Source organism: Parasteatoda tepidariorum, chromosome 3 (genome assembly GCF_043381705.1).
Source record: "Parasteatoda tepidariorum isolate YZ-2023 chromosome 3, CAS_Ptep_4.0, whole genome shotgun sequence".
Classification (NCBI taxonomy): domain Eukaryota; kingdom Metazoa; phylum Arthropoda; class Arachnida; order Araneae; family Theridiidae; genus Parasteatoda; species Parasteatoda tepidariorum.
This window is the reverse complement of record NC_092206.1, coordinates 96,985,816-97,004,455: the sequence shown is the minus strand read 5'-3', so window position 1 is coordinate 97,004,455 and position 18,640 is coordinate 96,985,816. Positions and strand designations below refer to the sequence as shown.

General features: G+C 32.7%; 1 protein-coding gene across 1 annotated transcript in view; it reads right to left on the bottom strand.

Moving 5' to 3' along the window:
- The window catches only part of LOC107440289 (uncharacterized), a 49,279-nt gene that overhangs the window by 16,728 nt on the left and 13,911 nt on the right, over positions 1-18,640 (bottom strand). The window contains exon 5 of the mRNA XM_043046596.2: positions 2,301-2,352. Coding sequence (XP_042902530.2) covers positions 2,301-2,352 — 52 coding nt within the window. The remainder of the gene's footprint in view (positions 1-2,300; positions 2,353-18,640) is intronic.

The following is an 18,640-nucleotide window of genomic DNA, read 5'->3' as shown; positions in this document are numbered from 1 at the left end:
ACTATTTTATGGGGTCGGGATTGCCTGGTTGGTAGGGCGTTGGGTCCATGCACAAGAGGTCATGAGGACGATCTCCACTTGTTGAAGACTCCACGTATAAATGGTGACTGGTGCACGTTTAAATATGTCTGGTCACAAAGTCCATCATGTTCCCTCAACAAATCATACCTCTGAGGGTAATGAATTGGAAATTGATTGTTCTCTGGTTCAGGTCGAAATTACGATTTGTGGATGAATGAATGAATGTATAGATGAGTCCGAGCTGTGAGGTAGTCTATAAAAGGACTGTGACGTGTATGTGGCTGAAATCGTTTTGTTGACCATAGATGGCGTCATTGAAAAACAAGAAATGCACCCTCTGCCTTAAATTGACTCGGTTACACCAAGCAGGCTTGCTGGTATTGGCAAGTGGCATTAGAAATGACAACTGTTTTATTTAATGGACTCCAGTTATTATACGGCAAGAGTGTGAATGTTGAATCTTGTTTTCTAAACTTATAAGTGCTTTTTATAATCGTTGAGAAAAACTGATGTGCAAAGGGTCAAAATATTTTTTTTTTGTTGTTTTTAGCATTTTTTGAATGATGGAAGATCCGTGAGAAAATAGCATTAAATGAAATTTACCTAAAGAGCGAAACGAAGAATGTGAACAATATTTATTTCAAAATTCATTTGATTTTATTTATTTATAAATATTGTAATTATTATTCAAATCGATATGGTAGATCATATCTTTTCCCCTTGGCATATCTGATCTCTGACATTTTTAAGCATATAAGTACTATTATGTTTATCAAACAAACTGTCTGTATCTGGTGGTATTGAGTTTTCCTTGTTCATTATCTTTCAAATGTCACACAGGATCGTGGAAACACGGGTTTCAGTTGATCACCAAATTCAAGCATCACTGGTAGCTATTAGTGAGCGGGTAGGTGACACTTTGGTTAGCCTGCGAAAGTTCGAGGGTGCGCGGTATTGCTCCACGTTTAACTGTTCTATCTTAAAGTGTTAGGCTTCGCGAGCGGCTACTATAAAGCGGGGAAGCTATCCCCTCCGCAGAGGATAAAAATTGTGATGTCTTTGGACCATTCTCAGGGAGGTTTACTAACGAGCTATTAAATTTCAAAATAGCCGGATCAAGCAATTGGTTGAAAATGGCCCAACTATTTTTTGGGGAGGGAAATCGTATTTATTGACTGGCGCTGTTGTATATATATATATGTTACTGTGAAACACCGAAATCTGTAGAATGTCGACATTCCCCGGTGAATGTTAACATTCACGTAGTCGCTTGGTGTATGTCCGAAATATTTGCGAAATACCCTTATTTCTGACTCTCACCGGCGAATGTCAACAATCACATAGTCGCTTTGGTGAANATATATATATATATAAAATCCAATTCAACATGGGTTGTCCACAATTCAAATACTTATTTATTTATTTTAATTTGTTATTAAGTATAATCGAGCTTTGTTTGAAATAAACCAGCTAATTTCAAGCGCTAAATATTTTATTTCTGTTGAAATGCTAAGTTACAAATTTGTTTAAAATTAATCCTTTCGTGTCACTATGAGATTTGTTTGAATTTAGTCTCATTGAAAAATTAAAAAGCTATGGTAAAACAATGAGAGAAACAAAGACATGTAACTCCCTAAATTTCATCAATATAATAATTCGAAATTTTGTTAAGGAATTCTGTTGATATAATTAATTGAAGTGATAGCTACATTGAGAAATTTTCCTTTATCACTGAGTCTGAATTTGGTACCACTTATTTCTCCAGAAATAGCAAATTTGTGATACATCCTTTACATTCTAACGCAAAACAATTACTTCGAAATTAATATCGAAAAGAAAGTACTCAACAAATGCATCATACAAATGTTTCATAGAATTTGACTAAATATTTATCTTTGCCCTAATTAAAGTTTAAAAAAGAGAGCTGCAAAGTTAAAATAATAAATAAATAGAAATTATTCCACTTCAAAGCAATCTTTGTTTCTTAATTCAAAAATCATAGGTAGTGGAGTTTTAATAAAATATTTATCATTTAGTTTAATTTCATGCTATCGCATTTGCAAATGTATTATTCTTTATAAAATTCGACAAATGACCAACAATTTTTCTTTTATGCGGATGCTAATATGTACTAGCTTATCATAAGATATCGCTTAATTCATAAATAATTACGTCATAGTATATATATACATATAAACTATTGCTATTTTTAATCACATACATGTGATGTTTTTACAACTTTAATAATAATACTGCTAATAATTTCAAAAATCGCTTACCTTAAAATGAACCTTATGCCACAGAAATGTTTTGTAAGAAAGTGAAAGATAATTTAATTTCGGTAATTGTCGTCAATCACCGTTATCTACTCTTTTAGAGATAAATATTTCATCAAACGATAACCGTTAAATAAATAAAACTGATTGAGACCCTTAGAAAATATTGTTTTATTTTATAGATTTTTAATAAAGATGATTAGTCTATGAATAACATACATGGAAGAAAATTCAGATATGCTTAAAATGATTTTAAAGAATTCTCACAAGTCATGATGATTAATAAGAGTGAAAGAAGTTATGTAAAGAGAAGGCGGAAAAACATAAACATTAACACGTCTGCTTGCAACATTGCTTTGTCCTTAATCCCTGAGAGCTACAAGCACATTAATGAAGCATGGAGATCCGAAACAGATCGTCAATTACTACTACTACAACTTCTGCCAACATTACTTTATGATTACCAATATTACTTTGAAACTTGATTCTTTTCTCAATTATGCTACAGTTGTCTCAAATTTTTGCTTTTCATTTTTGTTTAACCTAATTTGATTTTAAATTATTTTAACCATCACGGTATTAAAATAATTGAAACGTCTACGCAAATAAACTTGACGTTAATGTGGTCATGTTTTTTATGGCAGTCAAAGTTAACCCTTTGCACTCCGATGTCTCCACTGAGGCACCATAAACAGTCACCCCTTTAAAATTAAGAAACTTTACACCTTAATAATTAGTTACCACATTATTATAACAATTTTAAAATTGTATAATAATACTTTATTGAGTATTTTAAATGCAATAGTGCTGATATTAGATCAACCAGCATTTAAAAATACTCGGAGTGCAAAGGGTTGATATATTCTCCGCAAACATTTGAAAACGCAAGTTACAAAATTCTGGTACTTTTAATTTTTAAAAATAATTGCGCTAAATTATCTGAATTAAAATATGAACATTGAAGTATGGCTTGTCAGAAGATCCTCTTCATTCACAATCGGGAACTTTTTGACTTGGATTTGTTATTGGGTACTTGCAACTTGAGAAGAAGTAATTTAAATCAAACTTAATTGAATACCTGTAAGCGACGTCACACTGGTGGTCACGCACTGGTGCGTCGAATCTGATTGGTTTGATAGTCGATTGGTCTAGAATGATGTCAGTTATGGGTATCTAATTATGAGGAATATAGGATTATATTTCATATTTAATTTTTAAAAAAAATTTCATTCGATATAATCTTCTTAAATGCTTGCTATTGAGTCGTGGTGACGCAGAGGATGGAGAATTCGTACCCTAATAAAGTTCCCCAGGTTCGAATTCCCGCGGTGGCTGATTGATACGAATTCTACTTTCGACTGGCACCGACCGCAGTGCTGACGTAAAATATCCTCAGTGGTAGACAGATCATAGGATTTAATCCCGTTGCCTTTGGGCTAACCATGGAAGGTTTCCTGTTTCCCCCCCCCCTCCATGTAACATAAATGCGAGTTAGTTCCATCAAAAAGTCTTTCCGATGCTTGTTCCAGGAGTTCCCTTGTTTTCTGGATTATGTTTACACATTACAAGGTTATAGAGTAACACATTGATAGTCGTAAACTCAGAATTGGGTCGGTTGTTCAATACAAGTTACGTGAACTTAAATGTAAGGTAAGAAAAATAAATTGAATAAAAGCTAAAGGCACAAATGTCCTACTTTCTGGAGAATGGCTCTCATAAATTTGATCCAAATTTTAATAAAATTATTTTTTTCGCTAGTTTTAATTTTTTTAAAATTTCATTACTACTTAAAATGTTAAGAGTTTTTTTAAATTTTAACTTTGTTTTACATTTTTTTTTAAAATTGAGCTGATGGCAAAGGAGTGCTAAATTCATTTTCAAAGTTTTTAAGTGCTACTAGAAAGTAAGTGTTGGTAAAATTTCCATTTTTTTAATGAATTTCTGACAAATTAGAAAGAAAAAAAAATTAGGGAGCAAAAATATAACCAAATTTCCCCTGATAAAATTAAAAATTTGAAAAGATAATGTATAAATAAAATTTATAGGCGGTTTTCCGTAATGATCCTCTTAATATATTTTTTTAGAATTCTAGTGAACAGTATTTTTGTAGAATATAGCAACTGTAATAACCTTTAAATTATTAAAATAATTGCACACATGGCAGATAATTATAATAGTTTGATTTTCATTGAAAATTTCCTTGTTATCTTTCTGTTTATAAATGTGTGTTGTTTAAAAGGGTGTTCCATATTTACCGCCCTTAATATACATATGAAAAAACGTTGTAGACATGAAGACTAAATAGTATACTCATTAAAGGTTTGAAATGAATATTTAACTAAGAAAAGAGTAAAATGGTTACCGAATCTAACGAATTGCTTCAAAGGAAAGCGGGACTAAAAGCATAAAACTTATTTGATGGCAGAGATATAGGAAGGGAATTACAGATTTATCTGAATGCTTACTTAGAAAATATACGTGTCTATCAAAAAAAGTAGCAAGGTGCTTTCTAATAAAGATCAAAGTAATTATTGTTTATCTGCCCTAAATGTTTAACGTTTGTTAAAATTAAGTTTTTTTACTGCAGTCATATTATCTTTCATGCATGAAAGACACGTACGTGTGTTTGTTCTCAGAAACAATGAGATGATAAGAGATAAAAAAATATGAGTAACATTGTATACATAATCATATTAAATGTCTAGGTACTTTGATGCCAAATAACTGATTAGAAATTTATTTCACATTATCCTTTCATGACTATATCTATCATCGTTTTCAAATCAGATTTTTGTCCTAATCTTATACATAAAAAAAAGCACAGCTGTCTGATGAACTTTTTAAAGATTACATCTCACAAAATAATGACAATATGATGATGATTAGAGTTTGCAGAATCAAAGACAGAGATTAGAGATATTTTGAAAAAAAAAAACAGTTAAAAAGATGGTATAAACGTTTTATGATTGTATCATAACGTTAGCGTTTCATTATTTCGTTATTGCTAATTTTTGATAAAGACAAAAGACTGGTGATAAAGACTTCCTTTCTTTGGAGTAATATAAATATAACCGTCATTTATTAACAATATAGGATTCGTATGGTCGTTGGAAAACTTTTGAAGGGGTAGACATTTTAGAATAGAAAAGCCTGAGTTGGAGCACAAGCCAGAGGAATTTGATGAGGATTTGCAAATGAGACGCGTTCCCGCTAAATTTGTTCCTCATCTTCTTACTCAGGATCAAAAGAATATCCTCTCAGTGATGGTCTATCGTTCCCCACCCTTCGTATTCGTCAGACTTAGCCCCGTGTGACTATTTCCTGTTTCCGAGAATCAAGAAAAATCAGAAAGATAAATAATAATAAATTATTAAAGAAAATCAAAAATTAACTTGTTTAAAAGCAAAATTTTCAGTTTCTTTCCAAAATCGTGTCAACGTTAGCCGATACGTAGTATGCACCTTCACACACGTAGTGATGTCCTTTTCGACCCATAGCGTGATCCGGCTACTTTGAAATGTTATCGCTCATTTTGATGATGTAGAGCAGTGATTATCAAACTTATTTCTTTTACCGCCCCCTTTGAAAATCAATTATTTTTCAGCGCCCCCCATTTTTTATACACCCCTAAAACTTAAAAACCACAATTTCATTATTTTAATTAATTTAGTTATAGTATTAGTCGGTTCTGATGTTTAAACTTACATTCTAAACTGGAAATTTTTACCAGTGAGAGCAAATAAAACCCAACTTAATAATATTAATAATATATTTTAATCAAATTAAAAGAAACAATATAAATATATAATCAGTTTTCGTTTTTATACTAATCTAATGAGATGGATAAATTTGATGATATTTAATAAGTTTGTTGATATCAGGTTCGATTTTACTAAAAAACAGTCGTAAGTCGCAGCGTTTGGTAACTTGCAAATGATTTCTCTTTTTAGTAAGTAGCGTTGTCACAGCGCTAAATCCACGTTCACACAAATATGACGATGGAAATGCTATCAAAAATCGTTCAACGATAGATCACAATCCAGGGTACAACTGCTTAATTGACTTTTGTAGCCAAAATTGTTGGTAGCCATTTTTGTATTTGACTTTTATTTCCTCGTTCGTTGTCAGTTCTAAAAGTTCTTCTTCCAACTGGGGTGATATTGCTATGTTGACATTTGAAAAAGGATCTAACACCCAGTCTGTTGCCCTTATGTTAAAAACAGGAAAGAAAGTAAAGAAAACTTCAATTTATGTTAGTTTACGTATGTATAATATTATAAAACTCTGCATGGTAGTTTTTTCCTAATGTTTAAAATAATTTCTGGTGCAATGTAATAAAGGTAAAATTGCTCTAATTTTTTAACTATCATCGATCATGTTCCTTTATCTTTCCGCAGAAACTTGTTACAGCTTGATTGCGTACGGTGTGCGGGCTATCCTACGAAATCTATGTTAAGTATTTTAAGTTTTTATAACATCATACAGGGTAGAAATATAAACTAATTATTCGTTATTGTGTAGTAGGTGGGTTTTAATTTTAGTGAAATTTAAAATACTATATAAAGTAAATGAAATTTCAAATTATACATCGCCCCCCTAACCCACATCAACGCCCCCCATTTTTTCTGGGCCCCTTAACGCCCCTCTCTAGGTTTCAAACGCCCCGAAGGGGGCGTTATCGCCCACTTTGAGAAAGACTGATGTAGAGTAAGTAAAAACAGCTTTGCAAAGGGCACTGGACGATATCAAAGTTGAAAAATTCCAGAGCTGCTTCAACAGTGAGAAGTGTATCGCCTTTAATGCTGAGTATTTTGAAGGTGATTGAAGCAACATTGTAAAAAAGTTGACAAATGAATTTTCAATAAAAAAAAATCTGGGTTTTTTAGGTCTTCCTCGTATAATCGGAGTTTTGTTTATGCATATTTGTTATTTGAATCGGAATGCGAGTAAATAAAAATGATGCAAACTGTTATTATGTTTCGAACTTAAACCTTATATTATTTATGATAGCAACATTTTCAAAAAGTTACAGGAAATTTTTAACTAAAGTTATATTTAAGTTTCTACAGAGTGACTACAAAATACTGTGACAAATATGGAATAATTTTATTGTACAAATATTAAGCAGAAAAATATGTACCTGAATATGATGAGCACTAACAATGGAAGTTCATCTTAAATTTTTTTAAATACTAATCAACCACCATCTTTATCGATTATTAACGATAATCTCTTACGCCGTTGTCCGATGGCGGCAAGAATCAATTTAAGCGGAGTTTTGTCCCATTCACGCAATTAAGAAGCTCTGAGAGAGTCCAGACTGCTTAGCATCAATTTAAGACTCTAGAATTTCCGTAACACAATAGTCTAAAGGATTTAGATCCGGTGAAGAAGGGGGCAAATCTTCTTGCTTGTTGAACTTCGGGCAATTGGCATGAAGCCGAGCCTGTGTTCTCTTGGCCCGGTGTTATGGTGCAAAATTTTGCTGAAATATCCAGTATTTTTGGGGATACAATCTGTCAGCATGAGGCAGTAAATGTGTAGCCAATACTTTCTTTTTGAAATATTCAGCATTGATTTCTACTCATTTATCAATGAATTTCAGAGGAAATTTTCCGCCATTTGACACTGCAGCCCAAAATATTACAGTTCTGAAAATGTTGTACAGTTCAAACACTTTCAGGTACATCATCTAAGGTTGCTGAATATACATTATTTTTAGCATTATAACTTTGTTTGGTGCAACATATTTTCTTATCAGAAAAGATTATTCTGTCAACCCTTTTGCTACCGCTCTGGTTCAGCAATGACAAAAAATCTTAATCTTAATTTTTGTGCAGTTGTGAAACCTTGTTCTTTTCTTTTGAGGTAAGGGTAAATTCCCAAGTTTTGATTTAATATAACCTGCACAGTTCTCCGACTCACTTTCTCTTCACCGGTTATTTTATTAGCAGAACTTTGAAGATATCTTAGTATCTTTTCTCAAATTCTTTTAATGTACTCTTTCGTATGAACTGAGCGTGGACGACCAGACTTGGATCGATCTTTACAGGTATTAGTATTCAATAACCGATCTATAGTTCTATATATAAATGTTCTATTATACTCGAGAGACTTGAATTGTTAAAAGATTCTACCTGCAGAAAATTCACAATCTGCAGGTGTGTTTTTAACCATGAACTTTTTCGATTCCATCTTTAAACTGATTGAAAATATTTTACTTTTAACAAAAATCGTCAGCACTCGTAGAAAGTGCAACTCACAGGAATAATGAGAGAACAATTGCCGAACAATTACCGAATAATTAAAATTAATTACTATTTTTTGAAGTGTTACAGCATTTTGTAGCCCCCCTTTTAAAATGGCATAAATTTCATGCTTAGCATAATTAGATAAGTGCTTTTTAAGTCTTTACAAACTCTCTTAACTCTCAATTTTACTATCAATTTTTTCGTTTAATGCTTTACAAGTACTTTAAAACATTATTTGGACTAATCCTTCAACAACAAAAAGAAAAATATTTAAATACCTGTTACGTTAGGGTGAAAACCTGTTATATTAAATACCTGTTATACAAATTACTTGTTTCTCCAAAATAATGTCGTTTTAAAAAAAGACATTATCACGAAACGTGAGTTTTTGGTGTTATGGCTGAACAGTTCATTTCAAACCTGCGCTTTTAGTTGTATATTTTCGCTTTTAGTTGCAGATTTTTCCAAACTATTTAAGATCTTGGAAAAATTTATGACATAGCATTTTATTCTTGCTTTATAAAATTAAATTTAAAATTATTTAGACTATTATAACACACGAATGATTCAATCCTATACCAATACGGAATATTTTCTTTTTACTTTCAAAAGGGTAACAACATGTGTATGTTAATATTTATATCTTTGTTTATCAAAGTTGAGTCATAATGATTTTGAAAATCACAAATAATAAATTATATTTATATATTTGCATAAAAGCCCTCACTCATATATTCTTTTAAAATATTAAGGTCCTGTAGTGAACTGATCCTAAAGACACGTTTCCTACTAGAACACCGAAGTCAAACATCACTAAGCGGGTGGGTGACCACTTTGATCAGTCTGTGTAGGGACCGAGGGTGCGCGATATCGGTCCTCGTTAAACTGTTTCATCGTAAAGTGCTCTACTTCTCTCGCACGTTGTCGGGCTACCAAAGCGGGGGTGCCATCCTCTCAGCAAAGGTTCAAAATTGTGATGACAGGTCTTCTGACCATCCTCAGGGATGTTTCCCAAACTGTCGCCAATAGCTCACAGTGCAGCTTTAGTGCAAACAAAGTACCTACCTACCTTAAAATATTTTGTGTGCTCCATAGTTAAAATAATTCCTGCTCTCCATTTCAAAATCTCATGTTTTTCGCTACTTCAAAAGAATCTTAACCGGAGNTGGGGGGGGGGGGTGCCAAGTACCAAATAGTAAAGTCATGAGTGAGAAACCAGTCGGTTGAACATATGATAAAATCGATAGGAAAATAAACATAATTGAGATTAAACTAGATAAGAATATAATAATATTTACAGGGGTCAGATTAATATTAACATTTACGCAGGTGTAATAAAATGATCGAGAAAATATATGCAACTATTGACATATTTACACGAGATAGACAAAAGTCTGTCAACGACAAAGAAAATTTTATATAAGCTATAGTCAGGCAAATATCTTGTCTTTGACTTTGTTATAGAGATGACTCAGGCGTCCTGGTAATACCACTCGTTTCTGGGTTGCTCATCCCATTTCAAGTTTCTGATTTATCGTCAACACTGCTGCGATCCATTTGGGTTGCTCGCATACCTTGTGGTGCCGATGAATTGTCTTGTTTTAGACTATGAGTGTTTACTTGATAGTTTAGGAAAAAGGAGACATAACTGCAATAAAGTTGCAATTCATACGACACTTCGAATTTTTGATGCGTAGTGGTGGAAAAATTACTTAAATGAAAAATACTAAACTAAAAATAACTTAAATTTCGTTACCTCCGGATTTTTTTTTTTACAAAGCGTGGCAAACTAGCATTTCTGCACTTTGTTCCATATACATAGTTTTTCCTCATGCTGACATATTTTTACGCCTACAACTTTGAAGCAGATATAGTTTAGCGAGAACTACTTTTATAATTCTCATTTATCCTTAGTTATTCAAGCAGAATGCTTGAAATGAATATGAAGCAACCCCACTGCCTGCTAACCACAAGGATCTAAAACAAACAGAACTCAAATTCACGATGGATGGGATAGGGTCGCGGTCCAGGTACACAGCCAAAAATTCTGGGATATTTAGTTTTAAATATTTACCACTCAATAAAATATTTTTTAATAAGCATAGTAGCTGGCAGATATATGCATGCATGTATGTATATATGTATTTATTTTTCATCCGGAAAACAAGTTTTATTGAAATGGGTTTCTTACACTCTTTGATCTTCTCCGTAATAATAAATATTAGCTTTTATTTCTCCTGGGTCTCAGTTTGACCAATCGATATCGGTAAGGGCTAAGTCTACATATTGTGCTTCGCTCTTCTGTTCCTGTTCTGATCATTCAATAATAGAATAAAAAAGTAAGTTTTTTCCTGCAGTTTTTTTTTTTAAATTATAAGGAAAGCGGTTATCTATGCAAATCTTGAAAGAGACAAAATGAATTATTTCAAGGAACACATAGATAGGAAGAAAAGTTATCCTTTGTAACTATGTCAGGAAAAAATTCATAAAAATAGGGATGATAACAATTCTGTGCAAATACTAGATATTACTATTTACTTCGAAAGTACTAGTTTTGTTTTTTAGGGTAGCACTTTTAAAATAAATAGTGATGTTTCAACTGGTGGATATTTTCTTCTATTATCTACCACTTTAGCTTTGTCAAAGCATTGAGCTGTTACTTCAACAGTATCCCCCCCAAGTCCTATTATGCTGCCTCATCATGACGGGAGTGGTGTCCCTGGGTGGAATGGGCGATGCACGCCTGAAGATTTTTCCTCATGGCAGGGTCACCCAAGGCTTGAAGGCCAGTTGATTTTACCCAGCAAAGGCATAAAGGGAATGGACAAAATCAGACAAGTCGTCCAAAGTCTTCTGCAGACAGAAGCTCCTTATAGTGATCTCTTTGAAAATCCTGTGCAAGTTCTTGATTTTATGAGAGTGAGCGACTTTCTGGACTTCATCTAGCTAAGGACTAGATCAAGTGGCATAAGAAACAACGCTTCAACAGTGCCTCCAATTGTTTGTCAACATTCAAACGTTAGCACACTAATCATCAAAGCAGATAAATCCTTCTCTGAATTCGCAACCTTTTAAATTTAAATAATTTTTACAAGTCAGATTTTTACAAATGTATTTAAAATCACACTGCAAACTATACGGGGTGCTAGACTCGCTCCAGCAGAAACAGCCCTCGTGCTTTTGCTTCCACACCAGCTAAATTAGCACACAGACTTTTATCACTTGTGAAAGAGCTCCAAGACCTTTTAAAAAATGAAGAAGTGCCTTGTCTTTTACAGAGGAACTTAGGGGAGACCTCTCCAGTTCAGTGATGTTTTTATTTCAATTCAGGACTTTTACTTTTCATATCAACATTGAACTCTGAATGTTAGACTTTCAATATATGTGACAGTTTAAATATTGAAATTTAAATAGTGAAATATGTGTCAATATATGTTAATATTTATATATGTCAACTTATGGTTATCAAATTATGTTTATATTTATATAGGTCAATATTTGTCAATATATGTTAATATCTATATATGCCAACTTAGATTCGATGAATCAGATATTCTCTCAATTGTTATATTTACTCAAGCAAAGTGCTTGTTTTCCTATATTAGCTACCACATAGACTGCTAAATTCAAAATGTTTTTACTAGAAATTTTCTGTAAATTTCCAGATGTATGGGATAGGGGCCACTACGCGGCCCAGGTGCTCAATTTTTGTAAATAAAGTAAGAAAGTGAATGTACTTAAAAGTATAAAAGTAATGAATTCTTTAGAAACGTTAACCGCAGTAATAAATTTTTTAGCATAAAATTTTTTGCACCACTTTTAACTCAATTGGTGGGTTACTGCGAGCCCTGCTTCAGATCAAATATTAATAATATTGCTAATAATATATTATGGTTAAGGAAACTATTTCATTTAAACAAATTAAGTCTTATAATGAAACAATTGTGCCGTTATTTTTAACGAAAAGAACCGACCTTTACAAAGAGAGTCTAGCACATGTGAATCAACATAATAGTCAACGCTTCTTGTAATAAAATAATCTACTCATTAGTAGTTAAGCAACAAGGAATATTTTAAGTTTTCAATTCACTACACATTTAACAATTTCCTATAATTACCTGGATTTTTGTGTAGAATGTGGACTTAATTTAAAGGTACTAAGTTCCTTTTCAATGACCTTTTATGAGATAGTGAGAAGTACATTTTTCAGTTACTTCGTTCATTTTTAAGTGCAAATGGGATTCTACTTTCTCACCTAGGATTTGTGGGATTATCTGCTGATAACATCAGGAAAAAAAAACAACGCACTGCCTTGTTTACATAAATATGAGTGACAGTGAAGGAAAGCGTGGTGTAAAGAAGCGTGAACAACATTAGAGAGCTGCTTTCTCTTGGGAATTTCGCTTTCATTCATCGAATTTATTTGTTGTTATAAACACAGAAAAACTCGGTCATTTATGAGAACAGAAATTCAAGTTTGAGACCAATTCTTTATAGTAGGTATAAGATTTTGAAAATCCCTCCCATCTTCCCACCATTAGGAAATAAGTAAAATGATTACTCTTTATAAATCAATCTCACCTGGAAATAAAATTCTAATTATTATTCTAGCATTATTATCAAAAGGTGGCAATAAAAGGGTTAAATCAAGAACCCAGTATTGAAGCGCACATTTTGTTACGGCTCGGAAAATATTTTGATATAAAGTGTGAAAGGCGGCAATTGGGTACTTGAGAAGAAGATCACCGATACCTCCACATGTGCACACCTATAACGTCAGCACCAGCTGATCGTTTATCAGCAAAATGGAGCGTTTAAGTTAAGTTAACTTTCTAAACATCAGTTAGAATGTTAATTAGCTTGAAGTTAATTAAATGTAGTGCCGTATCGCACATCGAATTTGTTGATTTATAGTTTTTTTCTCGTCTATTTCTTTTACTTAATTTAGATTTATTATATGTTTATATATTTATTGTAGCCATGATATATTTTTGTTTTGTATTCCTGACAAGTTAGATGCATGATTAATTTGTTTATGTTCTATATGGCTCCGTGTAAATATAAGTTTTTGTGTAAATATATAGTGAAAGAAATCTTTGTGAAAGAACCTTTGCCAAAGAATATAGAACGTGTCACTTATGAGAATTCATACTTGACGAGCTTGGCTTACTCGAAATAGAATGGAAAGAACAGTTGCTAACGTTCACATAAACAAATGCCCCTTTCAACAATCAATTAGGATTGAGATACCCACACTACCTCACTTGCAGGTATCCCATTATTTTCTGAAACTAATTCTGAGATTTTTTTAGAAACAAATATCAATTATTTGATTTAAATCATTATTTTTTTTTTTTGATTTTACAAAGATTTTTTAAAAACTTAAATTTATAATTAGTTACATTTTATAAAATAAAAATAATTCAAATATTTTTGAAAATAAACTACAACAATATATTTAAATCTGAATTGGTGCATTAAAAAACTGTTTTACAGTAATTGTTTGATATGCTTTATGCCTGTCTTTGTGTTAAGTGAGAAATATATAGTGAAAGAATCTTTGTGCAAGAATATGGAATGTGTCACTTAAGGGAATTGATACTTGAGCCTAAACTTACTCGAAATAGAATCGAAAGAACAATTGCTAATGCCACCTTTCAACAACCAATCAGGATCGAGATACCCTCACTACGTCACTTGCAGGAATTCCGTTATGAGTTATTCATGTAAATACTGCTAATATAAAAGTTTGAAGTCATAAAAGCTTGATGAATTATCTCTCTATTCTAAAAAAAAGTTTTTGCAGTTAATTTTGTCCCCTGAAAAACTTTTTAACTACGTGATGAAAACCTAAGATTAAGGAATCAATTCATTCAGAATCTTTCAGGGAAGACATTTAGGGCATTCAAATCTTTTACATAATTTTAAATTTTTATTTATTTTAGTTTTAAAGCACGATTTTGCAGTTAATAATGAAGAATAACCGCCGTTCACAACAGCCAATCACATGTCTGAAAACGGCAAGCTTAAAAAAGCGATTTACAAGTCTGAATTTTCTTTTTCAGAGATGCAACCAATCACAAAATAGTTAGAATTTCATTCTTCAGTTTTACAACATCTCAACTTATTTCGTATTGATATATTGATTAATCTGATTATTTGTTTTCTAAAACGTTAATTCGTAAGTTTAATCTGGTTTTAAATCTTAATTCGATTTGTTTATTTACAAGTAATGCCTAAAAAGAAAAGACCTAACATTACTAAAAAGTCGCAACTCAATGCGAAAGCTAATCGAAAGCGGGAAAAACGTAAACTTCATAGTATAGAAGAAAATAATGCTCTTTTGCTTATACAACCTAATGATGATTCAACTAACAAAAAAAAAGTTAAACTAACAAAGGTTGAGCTAAAAGAGAATGTGTGTAATTGCTACACAGTCGCAACAACATCGACTTTCATTTGCCCACATCAAACCAGACCTGTAAATACAGAAAATGTGGTTGGAATGCACACTGTACCAATTCGCTTTCGCAATGTTGACAATGATATGGACCAAAATCCTAATCCACCTATTTTAAAATCAAAACAACATGAGTTTGCTGGTGATTTATCGAAATTGTTACCTATCAAAGTGGCAAAACATAGTCTTGGCAAAATGTTTTCAAAATGCAGTTATTGTGGAGCTTTGAGATTTGCTTCTGCAAAAGGGCGCTCTGTTAATTCTTGCTGNCTATCTCCCTTGTCGTCGGGCTAACCGTGGGAGATTTTCTTGGTTTCCCCCTCCATGTAACGCGAATACGACACTAGTTCTATGAATAAGTTCTCCACGAAGACTAGTTTGTTCCAATGCTTGATCCAGAAGTTTCTTTGTCTTCTAGGTTGGGTTCAAAATTACAAGGCAACGGAGTGGAACATTGGTAGTCGTGAACTCAGAATTGAGCTGACTGCTCAACGTAAAATAAAATAAAATAAAATAATAATTATGACATTAATTGAGTTGTGACATATTTTACAACTTACTAAATTAAATATTTACAACTTGTTGTTGCATTGTTGAAGAAAAAGCAGTACAAGTTGGCAGCTATGACGTTGTAATGAAGACAGTAACGTATATTTTACCTCTCGCGAAAAAAGCTCAAATGAAATAGTTTCCATTTATTTTCTTCACCGAGAAAGCTAGATTCCTGTCTATTTTAAAAGAAGTAAACTATCAGTAACTATTACAACTTATTGACAGTTAAAATACATACACTCACTATTTCTTTTAAACTTCCATATCTGCCAACTTTTGCATTTTCGAATATTAATTTTAGAAAGTGGTAGTTGTTATATGCAAATTTAAATATCAATTACAAACAAATATATTCTTTATATTATATCAGAGTTTAATCGCATCAGCAAGTGATTATAATGGAATGTATATAGATATTTAATTTATTCATTTTTAGTGATAGTTTAAATCATTCTTAATAAAATAAAATAATGAAATATAAAAGCAAATATTTCGCTATCATTTTAAATATAAAAATAAAATATTTTGAAATTTCCGGAAGAGTTGGCAGATACATCAGTTGAACGTGCCTGTAATAGCACAATTAAATAATTCAAATATTCATGCATCATATTTTGTTCGTCTTATTTTTTAGAGACTCTTTTAAAGTATATTATTTTGTAACTGTTGTTGAACAGCCGATCTGATTCTGAGCTCATTATCAATGTTCAATTCCGTAGCCTTGTAATTTTGAATCAAACCCAAAAACAAGGGAACTCCTGGATCAAGCATTTGGACAAATTAGCCTTCGTGGAGAACTTTTTGAGGGAATTAAACCGCATTTGCATTACATGGAGAGGAAAATCACGAATATCTCCCTCGGTCCGGCGGCAAGGAGAATCTAGCCCATGATAAGGCCACCACTATTTTATGTCAGCACTGTGGTCGGTGTGAACCGGGAACAGAATTCGTACCAACCAACCACCGCTGGAATTTAAATCTGGTTCACCACATTAGGAGGCGAGTGCTCCATCCCCTGAGCCATCACGACTTTTTTTTAAAGTGAAATTGGCGAAATTAATTATGAAAGTGCTATAGTCTCTAAATATCTTCTTCATAAAATCTTGTACCGAAAGTGTAGCAGTTGCCCTCCCTATCTGGCATCCAAAATATTTAATATGGTTGTGAATCAACAGTTAAACAGGGCATTTTTTAAAGTTTTCCTAACCGTCTATCCGAATTTAACTATTTTTAATCTAGCTATTTTTTCAGATAAAATATCTCGTACTCATATGTGGTAGTTATCTTAGCATCAGCGCTGCGAGGGCCTCAAACTAATTCATCTGAGTGGGAATGTATAATAAATTGCCGAAGAGCAATTGAATGGTGAAAGTTGGGGTTCAGTAACATTTACTGAGTTAAAATAAGGAAGCGAGATTTAAACAAACAAATTTAAGAGAGAGAAGAGGCTTTTGTGGCAGACTGCCTCGACTCCCCCGAGGCATTACCCCCGCCCTAAGATACAGTATATAACAAATCCGTGAAATAAGAATTAGTTTTTAGAAAGAAGTGGTAATTAACAGAACCACTGAAAGAGACTTTCATCCATTCAGTAAAACCCTTTCATATTACCTTGTCTTCGGAAGAAATTAGTAAAACCTCGGCTACCAAGATTTATTAAGAGTTATAATGTATATACAAGAATATTTCCTGTAAAGGATGCAGCAATGTTAAAGGATACAGCAAAGATACAGCTCAGGAAATTAATTGTTACTCAAGGATACCCGAAAAAATGCGAAAAGTGGAGACAAGTTAACGGAAAGAATTTATTAAAAGAGAATAAAATTAGTAACGATTCAAGCATGTTTTTTTCAGTTTACTAGTGAAAGTAAATTCAAAGAATATTTTTCGAAGGCTCCATCGTAATATGAAATGATGCTTTTTTGAGAATAATATGCTTTTTTTATAACTTCTGTGAGTTTGCAATTGTTACTCATGACTGATACGTCAAGTTTAGCCTAACGTTTATTTTGAAAATGGCACAAAACGTCAATATGGAGAAATGATACAATTTTGTGAAAATGAAAAGCGCTTGTGGCTAAGTTTTTTAATATTTAGAAACTTATATGCTGCAGTACCTGGACTCATAAAAATTTGTTAAAACTGAGTATAAGGCAGTGATTTTGATAATTTTCATGTAGGTAGAAAAATGTCTCCAAATTGAAAATTTTAAAAAAAAACTTTAATGACTTTTAAAATGTATAAGTTATTTGTCTGCTTAAAAAGCTCAGATAACTCTTTACGGCAAGATAATATATAAATATATTTTAAAGTAATCGAATTGCTTCAAGTGTAAGGCAGCTAAACTATGGCTTTTTTATTTTCCTTGGCGAAAGAGCTCCGAAAAACAGTGTTAAATATAATAAATTTGCATTATGCAAGTCATGGTGGTAGTTATGTTTAAATAATTAAATAAATTCTACTGTTGGGGCCGGGATAGCCTGATTGGTAGGGCACTGGGCCCATGTCCGAGAGCTCGTGAGTTCGAACCCCGCCGGCTGAAAACTCCCCGTGTAGTAAAATGATGACTGATGCACGTTAAATCTGTCGAGTCGTAAAGTCCTACATGTTCCCATAACAAATCAATACCTCTGGGGGTGCTGAATTGGAGATTGATCGTTCTCTGATTCAGGTCAAAAATTACGATCTGTGGATGAATGAATGGGTCCTCCCTATAAACGGGCGTGACGAATGGGTGTGGCAGAAGTCGAATTCTTGGTTATAGATGGCGCCACTGGAAAACAAGAACAATCGCACCCCTCTGCCTTAACAGGCATACGAAGCAACAACAACAATTCTACACTTCTTGCATTTTTAGTAGCTACTGACATCGCCTTTGTTACTAGGCCTTGGTAATAACGGACATTTGTTCATTGCGAAAACAAGATAGGAAGGTTTTGCCGCCAATTTTATCTGTTTTTGGGGTTGAAAACAATATTGCTCTCATCAACGACAGCGTCTTATGTAAGAAGCCGGAAATAAGGAAAATCTGATTTTCGGAAGGAGTAGCATGTCCGTGACTGTATGGCTACAGATAATTA